At 40.1% G+C, this 20,365-nt stretch overlaps 3 protein-coding genes and 1 long non-coding RNA gene across 9 annotated transcripts in view; 1 reads left to right on the top strand and 3 right to left on the bottom strand.

Annotated features, from left to right (window-relative positions):
• Window positions 1-6,236: 6,236 nt before the first annotated feature.
• arl4d (ADP-ribosylation factor-like 4D) lies at window positions 6,237-9,212 on the bottom strand. Its single transcript, XM_007572127.2, has 2 exons — window positions 9,069-9,212; window positions 6,237-7,584 (listed from the first exon to the last, which is right to left on the bottom strand). The coding sequence occupies exon 2, from the start codon at window positions 7,466-7,468 to the stop codon at window positions 6,863-6,865; it is 606 nt and encodes a 201-aa protein (XP_007572189.1). The 5' UTR covers window positions 7,469-7,584; window positions 9,069-9,212; the 3' UTR covers window positions 6,237-6,862.
• Window positions 9,213-9,339: 127 nt separating this feature from the next.
• On the top strand, window positions 9,340-10,088 carry LOC107832934 (uncharacterized). Its single transcript, XR_001658660.1, has 2 exons — window positions 9,340-9,958; window positions 9,993-10,088. It is a non-coding gene; the product is annotated as an uncharacterized LOC107832934 (long non-coding RNA).
• tmem106a (transmembrane protein 106A) lies at window positions 10,000-16,230 on the bottom strand. 2 transcript variants are annotated; one of them, XM_016660780.1, is made up of 8 exons: window positions 15,928-16,230; window positions 14,115-14,284; window positions 13,817-13,880; window positions 13,576-13,729; window positions 12,519-12,659; window positions 12,101-12,144; window positions 11,917-11,970; window positions 10,000-10,394 (listed from the first exon to the last, which is right to left on the bottom strand). In XM_016660780.1, the coding sequence occupies exons 2-8, from the start codon at window positions 14,278-14,280 to the stop codon at window positions 10,283-10,285; spliced, it is 735 nt and encodes a 244-aa protein (XP_016516266.1). In that variant the 5' UTR covers window positions 14,281-14,284; window positions 15,928-16,230; the 3' UTR covers window positions 10,000-10,282. The 2 variants fall into 2 exon arrangements, with proteins under 2 accessions (XP_016516266.1, XP_007572177.1); XM_007572115.2 differs by having other exon boundaries at window positions 14,115-14,289; window positions 15,928-16,229.
• Window positions 16,231-17,196: 966 nt separating this feature from the next.
• The window catches only part of nbr1a (NBR1 autophagy cargo receptor a), a 19,299-nt gene continuing 16,130 nt past the window's right edge, over window positions 17,197-20,365 (bottom strand). For 3 of the 5 annotated variants that reach the window (XM_016660750.1, XM_016660753.1, XM_007572086.2), the window contains one exon: window positions 17,197-18,789. In XM_016660750.1, coding sequence (XP_016516236.1) covers window positions 18,604-18,789 — 186 coding nt within the window. In that variant the 3' untranslated portion in view covers window positions 17,197-18,603. The remainder of the gene's footprint in view (window positions 18,790-20,365) is intronic. The other 2 variants (XM_007572103.2, XM_007572095.2) reach the window with 2 other exon arrangements.

The following is a 20,365-nucleotide window of genomic DNA, read 5'->3' as shown; positions in this document are numbered from 1 at the left end:
AAAACCGACCAGCAGTCAGGAAGACGGACACTGATGAGACATCCTACAACCCAAAGGCTCCACGAAGAACTACGATGGTCTACGGTGGCAGTTTACCAACATGAAAACACATTGAAATATATTATGAATTAATTCTGATATTTGTAAGTTATTTGCAACACCCTGACTGACATTAGCTCACGTATATTCGGCACTATTACAAGTTTTATCGTAGTTTAATACAAAAATCATCGTTAGCTTACCTGAACCGTCTGAGCCACCTGCTTTCCTCCCGCTGCAAGGCGGAGATCAGCTCCTCCTCACCACATCGCAGCTTTCCTCCCACTGTCACATTTTCTTTTAGTTAGTCTCAGAAAAATCGCAATCAGTTTATAAAAAAAATAGCTCAGCTCTCTCTTCTTCTTTTGTATCAGAAAAACAACAACTCGCGTTAGGTCGCATGTAACGAAGCACAGCACGTAGTTCCTGGAGGCGGGGCGCTACACCCCCCCGCCACCAGGAGGCGGTACCCTGCAACAGAGCCAAGTGGGCCGGTGGAAACGCGGTCACTCCGAAACAGAGCCGAGCCGAGCCGTTTCCAAAACCTGTAACCTTAATTAGTGATAAATAAGACTGAGTTTAAACTTTAAATTCACTGCATAATGGTCACTTAACAGTGAGGTCAAAGTCTGTAAGTCAGACTTGAGTTCATAAAGTGAATGTTTGTACTGTGGTTTATCCTGAGAGAAGAAGCCAGTCAGTATGAACTCTTGTGCTCTGCGGTGAACCCATGCAGTCTCAATGTAATTCACCACACTGAATTACAGTTTTTGTGGAGGAAAAAAGCAATCTCCCAAACAACTCTGCGATGGTGCCTTTACAAAAAACATCTCGCCTCTTATATTTGGTGCATGGTGTTCCTGTTTTGCGACTCAGATAGGTGAATTTGAAAAATACCTGTACTTCTTCAAAATGTGTATGTTGGACAGCTTTAATTGCAAACCTAAACATGGCAAACAACAAAAAAACATAATTAGACTAAAAGCTTGGAGAAAATGCAATATAGTTATAATACCTGTGATCCTACAAATGACCTTGAGCAGACATTAAATCTGCTTTTCAACATCAAAAAGATCCTTACGTGAGACTGGATTCTGCAAATATTTAAAAATCTTAAAGCACACTGATTAAAAAACAAACAAAACTTTTTTCTTCTTCTTCCCCCCCAGCCCCCCTCTTCATTCCCAGAGGCGCCTCGACCTAATATAAACAGAAACACATATCAAGTAGAAGACTGCAGTCACAAGCAGGGAAAAGCAAACTCCTTCAAGACAAATAGTGAATGCTTCGCCACAAGCTCTGCAGCTCACGTGCGCAGCGCTTCCAGTCCCATGTGCTCCTTCGCTCTCTACATTCAAGATTTAACAACTTGCTGCTGCTGCTGCTGCTGCTGCATTCACAGGAGAGCCACGGAGCAGGGGTCCTCCATCAGACGGAGGTCTGATTTTGATTTTCCAAGCAGGGGGGTGTCAACAAAAGCCTGGTGAAGAAAAAGTTCTGATTTTCCTAAAAGACGTTAGGGAGCTAGAAGAAAGAGAAAAAAGAAGAAAAAAAAAACGAAAGGGAGAAAATCAAGCCGTGCATGAATGGGAGGAACAGGATGAACAATGAGCGTTTCTAAATATGGCTCATTGTTGACTTTTTTTTTAGAAGGTTTTGAGCTTTGTGAACCAAAACATTTGGGGTTTGGGGTCGGACTGCTAAAGTCAAAACACAATTGTACCGACTGCTTACACACTTAACAGCTGTTGCTGCTCATCGTTTCTCCCGCCCCAGGTCACAGTTATGAACTGACACAAGTAAATCTGAAACAGTAACATACTAGATCATTTTGACGCGTCAAATCAAGTCACATACTTTCAGCGTCAGCACTTTCGCAGATGCGCCCGCTGTCACAAGCAAACAGCTCCGATCGCCTCTCGGCGTGTTTGCTCCCAGTCGGCCCGGGTTTGCGGCTTACCGAGGCCTGCCTGCTTCTCAGCAGCAACAGGATTTCGGAGCGCTGGTGGCCGACAGGTACAGTTTCTATCGGCTTGGCCTGCTCCATATGGGTTTCTCTCATCTGTTGTTGAGTTAAGTGTGGGATAAGGGCGGGGGGTATCACCTGTCTCCCAGGTGAAATTCTGGGAGACAGGAACGGAGGCCTTTGACTTTTAAAATGTGTAAACAGAAAAAAACAAGTGTGTGCTTAATTGTCTTAAGGGTAAACCAGGAGTGGGATGACACAGTTTCTGTCTCTATTTTGTACTGAGATTAAACCAGACACCTGGTGGAGTTGATGTACCGAGGTGACAACTGAAGGCAAATGGCTGTGCTAAATTTAATTTAGAGGTGTCAGAATTAAAGGAGCTAATTACCGAGGCGTGCCATACATTTCAGACTTTTTAGTTGTTCACAAACAAAAAGTGAAAAGTGTTTATTTTTCCTCCCACTTCCCGTATATGCACAACTTTGTTAGTTTATCCCATAAAATCTCACTGAGGAGACAAAGTGTGTACTCCATGTGCTGTTGAAATGCTAAACATAGCTTTAATTGAAGCACTACTAAGACCATGAAGTGCGGGTCTAATAAAAAGGTTTGGCTATGTAATGCCATAAAACTTTGAGTCAGATTGTTTCCTCATCTCCTCAACGAACAATAAATTGTTCCTCGGCTCTAAATCTAAAATTGAAACAGACGCTCGAAGGCCAAACATAATTTTAAAAAAAAAGAGTTATTTGCACTGAAAATTAAACCGATTGAAGTGCATAGAAAATGACGATAAAGAGAAAACCTTTCACACAAGGTTTACCTCTCAAATTCACAACAAAAGCAGAAGCCCACCCCACTGTCAAGCTGAGAAATACAGCCTTGATGTTATTTCTCTCCTTGTTTATAGCTCCAAGCGTAAGAGAATTGAAGCCTCGGCTTCCTCTGCAATCTATTCAATCCTGCAGGCTCAAGTCTGAAATAAGGCCAAGTGACAGCTTTAAAACCTTTCAATAAAAGGGTGAAGCAACTAATCTAGCCCCCCCTACAAGCGCCGTTCCTCGTGAACCCTCACAAGACCTTCGCTTTCTCCTACAAACAACCAAATCTTCCCTGCACCTAATAACCTCCCCTAAACGCACAGCGGTTCCTGGGTTTGGAGGCCGTGTTTAAATTGCAGATGTATTTTACGATGGTGGACATCAGTAACGCTAAAAACAGAACAGCGGTCAGCGGTGGAGCAAACCAAACCAGAAAAAATAAACTCTCACAAAGCTGAAAGAGGCCAACCACTGGGAGATAGATTCAGATAAAAGAAAAAAAGAAAGAAAGAAAGAAACAAGAAAAGGAGCAGAGTAGACAATATGAGAGGGTAATCTCAGGTTTTCAGTATTGATTCGAGCTGCTTTTCCCTTATCTCCCTGCCCCCTCAGTAACCTCAGCTGGATTGGACACCCAGCCACAAAAAAAAGCAATATGACCCCCCACTGATGCCCTCTTAGGTCACCGTTTAGTGACTGCTGACTTCTGGTTGCCTTGGAGACAAAAAAATTACATGTGAGACCTGGGTGGTCGTGTGGATGGACGTTGGATCTGTGCTGAGTTCCCAGGTTGCAGTTTCATTATAAGGACAATAAAGAAAGTGCTGTTAAGCATTGTTGCTCCGCTTAATAATGTTATGACCAGTTGGGATTTGAGTTGCACGACGACTGCTGGGTTGGAATCTGCTGTAAAGTTTGGGTGTTTCTATTTGGTATTGCCACCATGATATCGTGTTAGAAAGCAATTGCCCCGAACACTAATAACTAGTTTTATTGCTTATCTCATGCACAGACTTTTTTTTTTCTTTCTCCAAAACAACAGCCATCCCGTTTATGTGTATTATCTGGGTTGGGTCAAACCTTTGAATCTCAGTAGCGTTTCTCAACTTCTGTCTTGAGCATTTGCACGTCTGCGACGTCTACAAGCTAGAAAAAGCAGAGAGTCTGCACAGCATGTGTCAGAAACATTCAAAGAATGTAAAGTAGGAATGAGCCATGTGGCTCTTCTGGTTGGTGCTGCTGCTTGCTGAGGTACTGCAAAAACACAAAAACAACACCTTGATTCTGGACAGATACAATTGTAGAATATGTGGGTGTTTAGCTTCATCTGACTGATACCTCCGAATGTCCACAGCGCGTTTCGGCTGTTGGAAGAGGCATATCTTAATGCAAATTTATTCCGGCACCAGCTGCTGTGTCAAGATGATTCTGCAAAAGACACCCTTGAAACTTCTAATGAGCTCACCGCTGCGAGTAAAGAAGACAAGGAGGTCACAGAAGCTAAAATATGTGCGTGCTTTTCTGGGCCTCTCCAAGTGTTGTGCCTCGCTGCAGTCACGTGTGAGCAAGTGGCTCGACTTCCTGGACGCCTGGCTGGAGGGATGCTACTGGATAACAAGCTGTTGTCGCATCATTGTCAGGTGAAAATAAGCCGCAGCACCCACACGCACACATTTTGGCCTAAAATGTCTAACCTTTTATTTTCTACAACTAGACATCCCCTCTCTGAATGTGGTTCCAGACCTGCTACATATACCAGTGTTTTTGTGTGACATCAAATGAGAAATGTGGCATTCGGAAACCCATTAGTGCACAGGAGGGCAAAGCAAGCAGTAAGGGTTTCTGTTCGGTCTTTTTCCCTCCTAGAAAGTGGGTTTCATAGCACTCACGTCCTCTTTAAAAGTGAAACTCTGTGAATCTCCGAAGCCGGTGGTGATACCTTTTGCTCCTGGTATTCTGAACCAGTGTGTTAATCTGGACGGACCATCACCAAGCCGAGGTGACAGCCCCAGGCGGCAGCTACCAGCATGCAGCCCTTTTATCTTCCCTCATCTTGTTTCACCCGCGTTCACACCTTGATTCATGTAATTCCAACATTTCTCAAGTTGACAACTTACTGGATGGGTCATTTTGGTCTCTGTACGACACACAGTCTCAAAATTCCTAACATGCATTTTACCTTGACTGGTTTATGACCCTCTACAGCTCTAATCAGGGACTTCACCATCATTTTCCCCAAAGAAACTCCGTTTTAAATCCTCTGAAACCCTAAGCTTGAATTTCTTTCCACATTTTGTGACATAACAACCAGGGACATCAATGTATTTGACTGGAATTTTTGGAGGTAGGCAAACACAATATAGAGTGTAATTTTGAAGTGGAAGGAAGGTGATAGCATCGTGCAAGTGCCAACCAAACTCCAATTGATTTGGTTGGCACTGCTGAGCCAAGGCTGGAAAACTGAGGGTCACAGATGCTCCACATGCAATCTAACTTTTTGACAGAGAAGGTCTGTACGGAGGCTCAATACAAAAGCATGTCGCATTTTGAGATATTTATTTGTACTTTCTTTTTTTTAAACTTACTATATAGTAAGACATTGGGTCTGGCAGCAGAAAATGGAGTCCTAATTTTGTTTTTAGGAAAAGTGTTCTCATTTTTATCTTTTACAGGTTTGAGTAACACTACTTTGAAATATCTTGTCTGATACTTTAACGCCTAGTACTTTTTAACCATAAACCCCAGTCAGTTGGAGCCAAGAGAAAAAAAAACAACAACAAAAAAACATCTTTAACAACCAAAAAGTTAACTGCTGTTAATTTATTCACTCAGAATAACCCAATTTCTTTAAATGCTAAAAACAGCCCTGGGTGGTGCACATTAACACGATAATAAAAGCAACAACAACAACAACAAAAAAAAATAACAGCAACAGATTTGGACCACTAATTGTTGCAGTCTCACTGTCAGCAGTTGGCAGACAACAGAAGGTGGGACTCAAACTAAACGGATTGTTTCGTCTCCAGTGGGGGAAGGGAAGGGCACAGTTCTCCCCGTGACGGCCTCGTTTACTGCGCCACGAATAGTAAAAATGGCCATAACTCAGGGCTTTTAAAGGCTAAATGGTCATTGGGCGCACATTTTGTGAATATGGTGAAAGCACAGCATGTATTTCTTGTTAGCTGCAGTTTCGCAGAGACTCCTTCAGATCAAGTTAACCCCGGAGGGAAATATTCGTTTCATTAGTTTCTTTGTGCTCTGCTGCAACCACAGTAACCTTACACGCACCCTCTGTAGCAGAGGAATTGACTTACTTGAGGAGTTTTTGGAAATAATCTCGCTCGTGCGAGCTTTTGCTTTTAAATAAATCAGTCACGGTCGCCTAAAAACGAAATGGTGACAATGCATTTTTCATACGGCTCTTAAGATTTATTCAGTCTCCAAATTTACAAAAATGTACAATTTTTTATAAACACTTGAATCAAAGCAACTGAAACTTAACATCTGCATGTGCTGATGACAGGAATGTGCTTTCTTTAGGTGAATTATTAATACTCTGAAACCACAAAACACCGCTTCACGTCGCATTATTAGGGAACATCTGCCTTCTGTCCAGCACGCACACTGAAGCACTGGATAAATATTTCAGAGAGGATAAAAACAGCCTTCCCGTAAAAGCCAGTGATGGATTTTTTCACCAGAATCCTGCCATATAAATGTGTTGGTTCTTGTTGGAAATCGTCTTTAAATCTGGCCTAAACAAGCACTTAGTGATGACTAACTGCTGCCAATGTCAAATCGTTAAGCTCGGCTTTCAGCGACTGCACCACCAAGAAAGTCAATACTGCCTCGGTGTTATGAGCAAGTCCATTTCTGTTGACCCCTGAAAGGCAGTTTTTAAATGGTCTTATTCTGTTGGCACAAATTGCTCTCCTTCGGAAAAAACATAAGGGGCTCATTAAGCCTGGAAGTGTCCCAACGCTGAGAGCATCTCCTTGGGGGGAGTTATGTCGGCAATCCCTGAGCAGAGAGTTCATCTCTTCCTGTTTCGACTGTGCTTCACCGTCTTCTTCCTCTTCAGGATCATCTCGTAGAGTTTCTCCAGGCCCGTCTGCAGCCCCTGGCCGTCCACGGCGCTGCAGCCCTGCACTTGGTACAGCGTGTAGATGCCGAGTTCGTGCACGGCCAGCAGCTTCTCCACCTCGCCGACGGACAAGGCCGAGTCCAGGTCCTGTTTGTTGGCCAGGATCAGCACCGGCACCCCCTGGTTCTCGGAGGTACGGGTGATCTTATGGAGTTCCACCTTGGCCTCCTCCAGACGCTCCAGCTCGGTGGAGTCCACAACAAATACTATCCCATCCGTTCGACGGGTGTAAGACTTCCAGAGGGGCCGGAGTTTCTCCTGGCCACCCACGTCCCACACCTGGAAGTTTGTGGCCCGGGACGCCCCCACTGCCACCTTGATCTTCTCCGTGTTGAAGCCCTTGGTGGGGATGGTTTTCACAAACTCCTTCAGTTTGAGCCTGTAAAGCAGGGAGGTCTTCCCAGCCGAATCCAGACCAATCACCACCACGTGCAGACACTGGAAGCTTGGCAGGAACGACGTGTTGGGGGCAATATCAGTCAGCTGGTTCCCCATGATTCGGACCGAGAATTCACACCCACTGAGGAGAGGTGACAGATTCCTGATTTAATCCCTTCTCACTTGCAGCTCCTCACAGCTCCAGCAGACAGGGCTGGTTGATGACCAGAGACCTTATCAAAGCAAAGAAAAAGAGAGAGACAGAGCTTGGTTAACATTTAATGAGAAGATAAGTTCTTCTTGTTTGAAATGCGAGAAGTATGTCAATGTCAAACACAGACGACAAAAGCGGAAAAGTTAGGAATTCAAGATCTGATGTAGCTTTATCACATCAGTCTGTGTCATTCGACTAGAAAACGAAGGTCTCAAGGTTTACTGTGACTTTTAAAAGCTTCCTTGTCTATTTGTGTTGCATTGCAACAACAAATTATTAAGTGAGAAATAAAGGAAAAAAAAAAGATACAAATTTGTATTTACAAACAAAATCTGAAAAGTGCAGTGTGGATTTGGTACATTTTCACTTGGACACCGCTAAGTGAAACCCAGAGGAACCACTTAGTCCCAGTAACTACGCAATTAATTAACAATGTCCATAAGTGAAAATGGCATATTCTCACATATGGACTTACAAAATGTATGTTCATAGATTCCCTTCATTCAGTCTAGGTGGGCTTTTGAACTATTTTGCAAAGAGCAAATATTTCACTTTGTAAAAGCACATAGCTGAGAGGACTAAGCTAAGATTGCAGCAAGATAGCATACATGTATTTTTTATATGGATACAAAAATATTCAATAGTTTTCCTTCAATGTCTGAAATTTTCATTCCTTTTCACACGCAGTATTCTCTGTTTCTGTATCACATCAAATCCCAACAAGGTCACTGTTCTAACGTGACACGAGCAAAAGTTGGAAGTAGTATGAATACTTTCAAGGCAGTGCTCAGCTCAAACTGGCTTCACCCATAATACCATTGAGATGAAGCTATATGAAATAATACCCATTTGAGTATTCCGTCCCACATTACAGAGCCAAACAACAGTTAATTGGGCGTCTGTGGTTGTGTTAGAGTCTTATTTGCCCTGCCTAATCCTCTTAAGGCGGTTAAAGCAGAAAGGCTTTTCCTCCAGGCTGATTGATTTCAAACCAGGGGAAGCAATATGTATCCACAGCTTCCCTTTGCTCACTGAAGCCGCAGCAGCAGCGGCAGAGCAGCAGCAGCTCTAATCCGGTTGTTGTTGACATCCTGATACCCATCACACAGCTGCCTCTGGACAGCCTACAGCCATTACAAGTGGACAATAAGGCAGTGCGGTGCTTCCAGACCCTACATTGATAATTCTAGGGTTAGTTTCTAAGAGGGTGATGGAGAAGACGCGGAGAAGCAGAGAAAATGCACTGTCATGTTTCTGTTCTGATGATTTTGACCCCTGACTGAATTTAATTGTGGAGGTTGGAGAGCAGTCTTCTTCATCTCTTCTGATAAAACACCCTCATCCAGATGGGTGCCTGCTTATTCTTATTTCAACACGAAAATATCAGCTAAACAACTTCAGCGGTTTATCGTGTATTTTCTATACGCTAAAGCCGCAAACACGACTTCCAGCTTTAAAATAAGAGCTCGCGCTGAAACCAAAAATAATTATGACCGTCCATACCTGATAAAATGCTGGGAGGAATGTTCATCCACAGGCGGTAAACATAGCCATAGCTGAAAAACAAAACAAAACAAAAAAAATGTTTCTTTTCTCCCCGTGTGTGTTGCAGCTGTCCGGTCGGCTCTCCCTCTGCTGCTCCTCTCTGACTGAGGAATCCTGGAGACTCTCAAGCGATCACCACCTTCAGCCCGGGTGACGTCACGGACACCTGGAGGCCTGCTCCGCGCCCCCTGCAGGCGAGAACTATGAACTGCAGGGCAAGCAGAGGCGCCCACATGGCCTGGTTTAAATTTCCATTAGTTGGCTGATCAAATTAATTAATTAAAATCAAATTAATTTACATGCATTAGAAAGTTATCTTAGAGGATAAGCATGAGGTTTTTGTGTACAAAATAAATTAATTATCAACGGAAAAAATACAGGGAACAAAGATTCTGTAGAGAAAACAACAAACAAAAAAACTTTATACTTGTATAAGAAATAAAGTGGTATTAATGTAACTCTGAGACTCCACATATTATATTGGCACAAATGAAACCATTGTGACACTTAGCTAAAACAGTGAACAGTTCTGGATTTCTAATACTCATCAGCAGAATAAAAACAAAAACATTTTGATCTCTGTGTTTAAAAAAAAAGAAAAAAATACAGGTATATTTTGCCAAACTGATTACCATGTACACTTTTAACAGCGCTATTTGGTAAAGAATATTGTACACATGAACTATCTGTAGTTTTGGCTCCACCTTGTGGCAAGTATACTTAAAAACAAAGATAAGTAGAACCGTCCAAACTTTGGCTGCAATTCCTAATATTTTTTGATTATCTTCATAAAAAATTAAACACCAATGTTCTTGCATTGCATCACAGTAAAGAAATTAAGGAAGGAAGTAACGAAAGAAGGAAGAAAGCAATCTCAAGGAGCCTTCGATAAACATCACAGTTTAATAAAGTGCAAATGAAATCAGGATTAACAGAGGTCAACTCTGTAATACAAAACCAATAATTAAAAAAAAAAAACAACAGAAAACAGGAGTTTACGTAATCTGTGATAAAATATACAGTTATTATATTTAAAGCAACAACATGCTTAATTTCTAACATGGTAGTGACTGATTAAACAGGACAGCTAAAATAATATAATATCATTTTAACAGTAGTAAATTACACATTGCAAGGATAAAAGTACAAGTCCGGTGTTTATAATGAGGATTTCATGATCTCACAGGATGTGGGATGGTTGAATTATTCCCGCAGTCAATGTACTCGAAAACGTCCTGTGAAAGCTGCTCCGTGTGAGACAGATAGGATATATTCATGGTTATTCTGGGTGGAAAAGGGAAAAAATAAATAAATAAATAAAAAGTGAACATCAACAATCGATGAATAATTTTAATTATATCAAACTGTTTGATCACAGCAGAGCATATACAGTCTTGAAAAATTATGCCACCTTAGTTTTTGCTTTTTTTTTGGTCATAATTAAAAGTTTTAAATCATCAGAGAAATGCTTATGACAGACAAAAATATCCTGACTAAATCCCTGTTTTTTTATTTTAACTGAGCCACAATGGAGCCTTCTTTAATCATTAACAGAATGTCTAAGATCTTTCCACGTGTATTAATTGGACTGAAGTCCAGACTTGGACTAGGTCACTGCAAAGCGTCCAACCTATTTGTTGCTTGAGTCATTCATTGGTGAACCTGCTGGTGGTGTTGGATATCCTGGGTAAGTTTTTGATGGACTCTTGCAGTAGTTTTGGCAGACTACTGAGATGGTTTGGGTGAACCATCCCAGAAGTGGTGAACCATCACCACTTCTGGTGAAGTTTCTCCTCTAGCATTGTAGAGTAGAAACAATGCTCCATTGTTTCTCCTCTACAGAGAAACAATGGAGCATTCCTGACTGCATAGACGTAAGTGACTTTGTCTCTCATTTGTTCTTGAATTTCTTTACATCAGGGGATGACGTCTTTTTTTTTTTTTTGAGAAATTGTGGTCCACTTCATGTTGTCTGACAGGTACTACAAAAGTTATTTCTTAAATCTACAAAACAGGCAGGAATTGGGTCCAAGTGTAGATAGTAAAAGGAGAAATCAAAAGAATATAGCTCGTCATAGTTAATTCCTGAATTGATTAATTTGTTGCACAGGGCCAGTTAAGTTTGGATAAAACACATTGCATGTGTTCAGATATAAATCAACACTGTATTTGATAATTTGCTTTGATATTTCTGGTACGAATGTGTACAATTACAGCCCTACTCAGTAATTCAAGTCAAAGAGTAAAAGTACACCTTCTTAAGTTCTTCGGTTTTCACTTTTCTCCTATGAAAATGTTTGAGAACGTGAAAACATAGGCCAGGTACATACAAAATGCAGTTTTCATACGATTATTATATTTATTAAGAAAAAAGGAAAATATTTTCTCATTCTCCACTGCTCATTTAAATTTGAGGTACGTATTTGCTTCTGAAACTCACACGAAGGTTGATTTGTGGTAAAATGCTTCTGCTAAATAGGAAAGCAGAAGTGGTCTCTCCCCCCACCCCCTCCAGGGCAAAAGAGAAGAGAAATTTAAAAATGCCAATCATGATTTTGTGGCTCACATTTTTTTTCACCCCTCCCTGATTTCTAAAAAAAAAAACAACACCGAGTCACACTGTCCTTGCGTGCTTTCTGAAGACAACATTTCAGATTTAAGGATTCAAAGATAGGAACTTCATCTACACGGGCCCTCTTTTGTGGCTGTGGTTTGTCACACAGCTGCAGAGAAGCGTTGCAGTTTCTGAGATAAGCTGACTAGCCTGCCTCTTTGGGTTGATTTTGACATTGAGATTGAGACTTACTGCAACTTCAGGAACAGCGTGTGGATCTTGATAGTAGTTGACTTGCAGTAATTGCTGAAAGAGACAAACATAAAGCGGTGACATCTGCTGAGTCCGCACATTCAGACAATAAAAAGTGGGCGCAGATTGAGACTTTTCTTCAAATGTTTCTGCAACGTGGTGATAATCAATGTTTTGTTCTTACTTGAAGCCCTGGTCTGTAAGCGGCAGGTCGATTTGAACAATGTACTGCAAAAAAACCAACAAGCAGGTAAGAAACTTGTGAGACAAATACAGGAACTTGCACAAAGTATTTCTCGTCCTTTGAACTGACACAATCGTCAGCGAAGTTTATTGGGATTTTCCCCAATATTTTGTTTTTGTGTTTAAACTCTAAATTAGATTTTCAGTGCAACCAACTTATATATATATATATTTTTTTCTTTAACTCTCCTAGACGGGGTCCATTGGACTGACCCCGCATGTGCTTTTGCAAGGTCTTGCTTTTGTGTGGTTTCAATAAAATACACTCAAGTTTGTTGTATATAACGTGAGCAAAAGGGAATGAATGCTTTTGTAAGCCACTGTATATCACTAGCACTTTTAGCCTGGGTGACACTCACCGATTTCCTCGATCGAGACTCTATGGCCGTCATGTTGGTTATTTTGCTATGACCCACCACAATTTCATTAACCACACCCTGCATGGAGAACTCGGCGATCTGAACCGGGACAAAGTTCTCGTTGGTCATGTTGAAGAGATTCTAGAGCAGAAAACCATGCAAGTCAGTGAGGGGAAACTGGGACAAGTTTTGCACAGCTATAAAAGTGTCGGGACTTTACCCACCATATAACACCTGCTGTCTGTCATGTGAATGCCTTCCACGCTTTCTATCTGACATAAACCTTAAAACTGTGAGAACTTGAGAAGTCTGCGTGGCGCATGTTTAGATATTAAATTGGAAATTTAGCTACAGTAAGCTTTGGGGTGGCAAAACACCATTCAGACTTATTTATAGAAAAGAAAATGAAGTGCAGTGTATGCTTTGGAAACCACTGTCTAAAGAAAGGCTAAGTGTGGGGAACCTGCAGCTGCCGGTCAACCATGTTTCATCAAATCTAAAGTTAGAGCAGCTGTTCACAAACATATTTTTAAGCACTTCACACTTCCCTGTTCCCCGTTTTGTCAAACTTAACCTATTCTCAACAGCAGGTAGGTGCTGAGGAAGGCGACCTCTGTTATGTCATGTTCACACCATGCTCTTCTTGGAGATTTTCAGCTGCTTCTCTCAGGTCACAAAGCTAAAAGTGCCTGCAGAGAAGACCAACAGACTGCGATTCTCTTTTACATCTGCTGCTATTGCTCTGGTTAACAACATAAAACCACAGGCAATGTTGCTAATAATATTGCCCTTGATGCTGGCTGATACAATTTGTGGGGTTTTTTTTTTTCCTGTAATTCCTGTATATTTCCTGTTTGATGAGCAGACACGCAGAAAATCAACTTCCTATCAGAAATAAACACTTGAATCATAACCCTCTGTGTGTATAATAAATCTGGAGTTTCTTATATGCGAGTTTCTGTATTTAAATTGCCTTACTGAAAAAAAATAAAAACATCTGCCTTTCTTTTGTTAATGGTGGGTGGGTGGAGTTTTTTTTGTTGTCGCTGTCACTTACTGTGACCTCCATTTCGACAGAGTCCGGGGTGAAGTAGACCATGACTGACTGCACGGACACCGGCTTGAGCGTGACGCTCCGCGGGAAGAAGAAAAAGAGGATCAGGCAGCAGAGCAAAATACTCAAACCCATGGAGATGCACACGTACAGCTTCCTGAAATCCAAAAACGGGCTTCATTAACATCCCTGAGTAAACGTCCCTGAACCTGACGCCGAAACATTTAAACGGAGTTTTACATACGTGCGTCTGGGTTGCAGCCGCACATCGTTGCATGGTATTACAGCCAGGAGCTGATCTTGCTGGCCTTTTGGTACAACAATAAGGAAAAAGGGAAGAAAAAAATAAAAAAGTTTTGTTTTTACTGGACACACTGGAGAAATGAAAGCACCAAAACAGTTATGGTTTCCTTTGTTGCGGAAAGAGAAATGAAAGCCATGTGTAGATCAGCATTTCAAATGCAGCGAGCTACAGCAAGAAACAGATAAAATAACAGAACAAAGATTGGTTTTTTTCTTTTTTCCAGAAGAGTAAGACCAACCTCGGGGAATTCGTCCGGTGCCTTTGCACGTTGGGCAGCTGTCGGTAGAGGAGCTTCCATTAATGCTGCCGTACTGAGGAACCTGCTTGACGTTTTTTGCGTTCTCCATTGTTTTTGTTATTTCAGGATCCACTCCTCTCCTGCTGCTGTGCCCCGGTGGCGCCATGACCCTTTACTGACAGACAAAGTCCAGCTTAAGCAAGACAAGCAAGAAACATAACTGAAAAAAAAAAAAAAAAACAGCTGCATCAGGTCCTACTCTGGTTACCTATTCAAAGTGATTTCCCCACAAAACTTTTAAATGTCAATAAAAGCTCATTCCTTCAGCCCATGTCAGACCTTATGACGCAGAAGGGGCCCAGGGATCTTATCGACAAAGCCACGTGTTTAAGTCTTCAATTATCTGATCAATTTTTTTTCTCCTTTGATTTAAATGCATTCGCTTCCAGCCCCTTTTACTCTAATGTCTCTGATCAGCTGAGACACAAAATCAGACTTTATGGTCTATATGCAAAACACGGCATACAGACGAAAACAATGTACATCATCCACTGTGAAACATGGCGGTAACACCAAGATGCTGCGAGGAAGCTGGGCAGACTCGAAGGGGGATGGAGCTAACTAAAGACCAAATCTGCAAAAGACTTGAGACTGGGACAAAGGTTCACCTTCCAAAAGGGCAATGAGCTAAACACACAGTTAGAGATACGACGGAACGATTTAAGTCAAATGACCCAGTCGAAGGTCATACCCAAATCCTATTGAGAAACTGTGCAGGTCTTGCAAACAGATGCTCATTGGTGTTTTCCATTCAATCTGACCAAGCTTGAGCTATTTTGCAAGAAACAAAGAAGGTCAAAACTTTTGGCCTCTATGCACAAAGCTGGTAAAGGCATACTCCAAAAGACCTGCAACTGTTATTGCAACTAACGGTAGTTCCATCTTGTCTCAGGTGGACTTAATATAGGTTGCAATTGATAGCAGTGTTTTTTTTTTTTTGGCAATTAGGTCAAATCCCAGCATGGGGTCTATCTGCATTGGATTCAAACCTTCTCCCACCCCGTGCATTCACAGGTTCGCTCTAGGAATTCCAGTGCATGTAGGGTTAACTAAGCTCCAAAATAACACTTAGAGATAGGAAGTTTCACATGGAGTGACTGGACATGCATAAAAGCAATAAAAAAATATGTAGCATGTACAACTTTAAGATAAGTTATATTTTTTTTGTCTTACATGTGTGCACCGCCCCGTTTTAATATCACCCTGAGCAACAGCCCATTTCAAAAATAACCAATGCATATATTAAATAAGTCTGTGTTAATCTAGGATGAACTGACAACAACCCCAATAACCACTGGAGATAGACTCCATTCCCCCTCTAATGACAATTAGTTTCTCTTCTTTCTGTATTATATCTTCATAAGTTATTCAATTTTACTAACAAGTAAAAGATAAAACAGACAAGTTGACTGAAACAAAGCTTTTTACTTGTGCTGTACCAGAGTTCATACAGTTCTTGTGTCTTTTATCTGCAGTTATTCTGTTGATGAGTGTACATGACACAAAATGATAGGAACTTCAGGAATGTTAGCTAGCCTAAAAACAACACGAGTATTAGTCCTTTCATATTCCACAATGTTATAAAGACATGTTTGATTCGAAGAAACCCCACCACTCATTAATAATGTCTGGACATCGGACACTGTCCCAATCAGGCTCATGTGCTGATTAAATGAGCATATTGAGCGTATGATCTCCCACCAGCTGCATACAACATGACTTTCTTTGAACGAGACGGACTCTTCGCCCTTACCTTCACAACTTGGCTGCTGCTTCTAATTCCAGCTGGTATCCAGAGTGAATTTATAAAATGTCTGCTGTATTAATTCTCCTTTAAAAAGCCGCATTGAAAGTGCTTTATTTTATTTTTTATCTTTGCTGCGCCAACACAACGAAAACAGCAAAGGAGAAATAACTTCCTACTTCTCAGCGGAGGGTCAGTTCCTGTATGTGAAGAGCAGAATCACATGGGGGTTGAGTTATCGTCGACTTTTTCTTTTTTCTTCCTTGCGTACTTAACAGTGTTACGCCACTAAGTATGGGAGATTGCGCAATATTCCCCCCCCCAAAGCAATCCCCTTTGGATAGAAAAGAAAAGAAAAGCAAAAAATAAAATATTTTTAATTCTTTTGGTTCAACTCTTTGTGTTTTTAAGCCGCTTTCTAAAACATATTTGTACTCGCTGCTGGCTTTTAATACAGTGCGGCAGATTCGTTTGTTGAGCTTTTTGTGTTTCTATTTCTACTGTGATTGTATTTTTCTTTTATGTTGGAACTACTGTTATTTGTTTTTTTTCCTGTGTACAGCACTGTGGCAAACTTAAAAGCACATTTAAGTCGTGCTTAAATGTGCGATATAGATACACAACTAAACTAAGCCAAGCTGTGTTGACGAAACTAAATTTGACTAAGCTAACTTTGTTAAATTAAGCTATGTTAAAGTAAGCTGAAATAGACTATGGTAAGCTAATTTGAAAAGTTGAACTAAGACAGGCATGTTTAACTTAAGCTAAAATAATTCACTAAATTATACTAAAATATGTTAATCTGAGCCTTGTTGAACTAAGTTAATCTAATATGTGTGAGACTAAATTTATGTAAAACAGCTAAGGCTGTGTTAAAACGTGACAAGATAAATGACTCAAAAACGTGTTACACTTAACTAAGCATTTTTGAAATCTAGGTCAATGTCAGCTTAATGCAAGCTAAGCTAAAATAGACTTAAAATTAGTTTCTAATTTAGCATAACTTAACTAAAGCAAATTATAATAAATCCATCCTTTTAAACAAAGATATTTTAACATGACAGAGATAGAGTGTCAAATGAGTGACAATTTATGGTGAAATCCTCTGAATTTACTTTTTTTTTTTTTTACCTATGCTGTATTTAACACCACGCTAAAAATTCAGTATCATAATAAGTACTGAGATTTGCTAAATTGACAAAAAAAGTAATAATGGCGACTTTCATCCAGCCGTTCACACCGCCGTGTTTGAATTATTTACAACTCAATAACTCAAAATGAATCTTAAAGGATTTATTTTCTGTACCAACTTTCAGACCTACATCTCTAGATTTTCAGTGTTAAGGTGGAAAGAAACAGATGGGCAAAGAGTTTATTGGCAGATTGGGAGAAGAGTATTTAAAGTGTACACTCTGTTGCAGAAGAATAATTTGACAAGCAAGGTAGATATAGTCAGAATTACTCTTAAGAGCTTGTTTTTTTTTTTTTTTTTACTTGAACAATTGTAAACATAAGAAAAACGATGGTTCCTAAAAAGCTCAACCACACACACACACGCAAAGTTAAGTCCAGACACACAACACAATGTCAGCTTACATGACAAGCATGTTTCGGTAAGCTAATCATCATCGCACACAAGAGGCAACGCAATCAAATCAAATATACTTGGGTCCATAAGCTTTGAGGAATGTGTTTTAAGAGACATCTCAGCTTAATTAGTGCTAACTGAAAATTGCTGGGTTTCGCTTTGAGTTTTTGACCAAGACATGTGAAAATGCAGGCAAGTGGGGGTGGGGGAGATGATAAAAGATGTCACAAAGCTGTATTTTTGTTTCACTGTGACTGTGCTAAGACCACAAGAACATGACTCGTCTCTAATAGCCTCTATTCATCATGCAGGTGTCAAAAAAAACATCCAAATCTGAACAGTGATCCGTTCTGAGAGTTTGGTATACATTCCACATGTCAACGTCTAAAATAACAGTACTCTGATACAGAAGAAGATTGCATTGTTAGGCAAATTTCACTACAATAATTAAAGAAAAAAACAAAAAAACTTAAATATCTATTCTTATTACTGCACTCTGACTCTTAACCCATGCAGCATCAGTAGCATCAGTTTACTCCAGAGCTAGCTTTCCTGACCCGGTTCATCTCACACAAAGTTTCATTTTCACCTCTATGTATATTAACCCGACCTTAAGAGAGCACAATTATTTTACAGCGCTGAGGAAGCAGCTACATCAGCCATACAAACACAGGGATGAGGAAATGATGGGGGGAAAAAAAAAACACTTAACTCATCGATATTTCAGTTTTCGCTCATTTTCGACCAACACGTACAACTCAACGGCCCCAGGTAAACAAAGCTACCGACGAGAATCATTTACAAGAAGGTGTACAGTAAATGGCTAATTTTTGAAGAAAGCAGTAAAGCTAAATTAAAACGGGAAAGAGAAGCCATTTTTTTTTTTTTTTCAATTTTTCTTCCATATATTTGGAGACGAAAGTGTAGTGTAATGTTGAAAAAGCAATTGAAAAAAACAAAAACAAATCCAAACACAAGAATATGAGACATTTAAAAGCCCAACTCTATAATTACTCTTTTTTAAATTAAGCTCAAAAGCTGAAATAACTCTTTTCCTATGAGTCTAGGAGGCGCCTTCGCAAAAGCTCGGCATCGGCTCATTGCGGAGGGTCAGCAGCTTCATTCTGGCTTTCCTCGGCCATCTGGACCAGCTCGTTGACGGTGTGCAGCAGGTTGTAGCCGTGCTTCCTCAGCAGCTGCTGGTTGAGCTGCTGGTCCTTAAAGCCCATCTCCAGCAGCACGGCCATCATGGAAGGGTCCTGTCTGGCAGGGTCGATCCCTCGCTGGAAGAGGCGAGAAAGAAAGAAAGAAAAAAAAAAAGGCAAGGAGGAAGGGAAAAAGAGAAGAACATAAAGAAGGTAAATCTCCACTCAACGAATCATGTTCACAGGGACAAAGGTGTTTTATTTGAAATGAGTGCAACTTGTGCTTAATTTGAGGAATTTTCCTTCCAAAGTGCAAAAAAAAAAACCATGTAATTTCAGTTGAAGATTTCTTGTCTTCAGTATTGGATTTTCTGCTCCCCCTTCATCTTTATAAAAATGCGTGCCGTCTCTAAAATCAGTTTTTTTGCTCTCAAGTGTAATGTGTTTTGAGCATTTATACTCTCTTCCTGTCTGCAGCCTTCTCCTCTCGCTTGAACGTCCTCTCCCTCCTCAAGTAAAAGCTGTGTTGTCTGGAGAGAGTAAAAGTCCCTGTGATGGGAGGGATGAAAAACTAAAAAAAATAAATAAATAATAAACAACAACAAAACAAAGTGCCTCTGCTGTAGTCTGTTAACCTGATATGTAATTAGTGCATATGCAGATTTTTAAACAGATGTTTTACTTATATGTTATATGTGGTAGCTCACCATCCCCTGGAGTAAATTATGTGAATTACTAATAACACCCTAAATAAAGCTAATCATGACAATTGTGTCACTCTATGCTCATTCATCAGCTCGTTGTTGAAAACAGGATTTTATTCTTAACAACTCACCATGTTGAATAAAATTTAAATAAATATATTTTATTAGATGGATCTAGGCAGAGCTACGGCTTTAAACTGCAAGAGAGCAAAAAAAAAAAAAAAAAATTAAAATAAAATAAAATCTGCAACCACAGTGATCAGACTTACAGGTACAACTCAAGAAGGGAGAGAGTTTGAACAAGAGGAAAAAGACGCAACCTTATTTTTATTTATTTATTTACTTATTTTTTTGGGGTGTTGAAAGCAGATTTTGAGTGGAAGCAATACATCATCTGAGACTGAAACAATCTTCCTCTTCAACTGAAAATGTAGTATTGGATGGGAAATTCTTCAATAGGGATACAAATGTACAGAAGACGATTAGGGTCACTGGAAAAAAAGAAAAAAAAAAAGAAAGAAAGAATTCTTTTTTTTCTCAGAATTCTGAGATTAAAGTCAGGATTCCTTTTTGTTTTTTTTTTCTTTTTTTGTTTTTTTTCTTTAAGTGGCCCTAATCCTCTTCCGTACAAACGTGCTTGGAAACAAACAGGTATTTTCTGCCTTGAAAAAACTGGCACAAAAACTACTATGTTGCCTAATTTGATGTATTCAGATGTGTCATTGAGTATTACTGTTGCCTGTTGAAAGCATGAAAAGCATGAAAAAAAAAATCAATGTCTGCTGCTGGCTCAATAATTGTTTACATGACATATATCAACATCATGAGTTAAAGACTATTTAAAGAAGAACAACATTTATCTGTAGCGTATTTTAACCATATTTGAGGTAAGAGACAAAAGGAAAGTCATATATATATATATTTTTTTTTAATAATGGCTACAACCCCTAAAGTACTGCCAACAATTCTGGTTAGGCATGAGCTGGTTAAGGAAATCATGGTATACCTAT

Source organism: Poecilia formosa, unplaced genomic scaffold (assembly GCF_000485575.1).
Source record: "Poecilia formosa unplaced genomic scaffold, Poecilia_formosa-5.1.2 Scaffold7, whole genome shotgun sequence".
NCBI lineage: Eukaryota > Metazoa > Chordata > Actinopteri > Cyprinodontiformes > Poeciliidae > Poecilia > Poecilia formosa.
The sequence above is the reverse complement of the archived record's forward strand: the minus strand, read 5'-3'. Positions and strand labels throughout refer to the sequence as shown.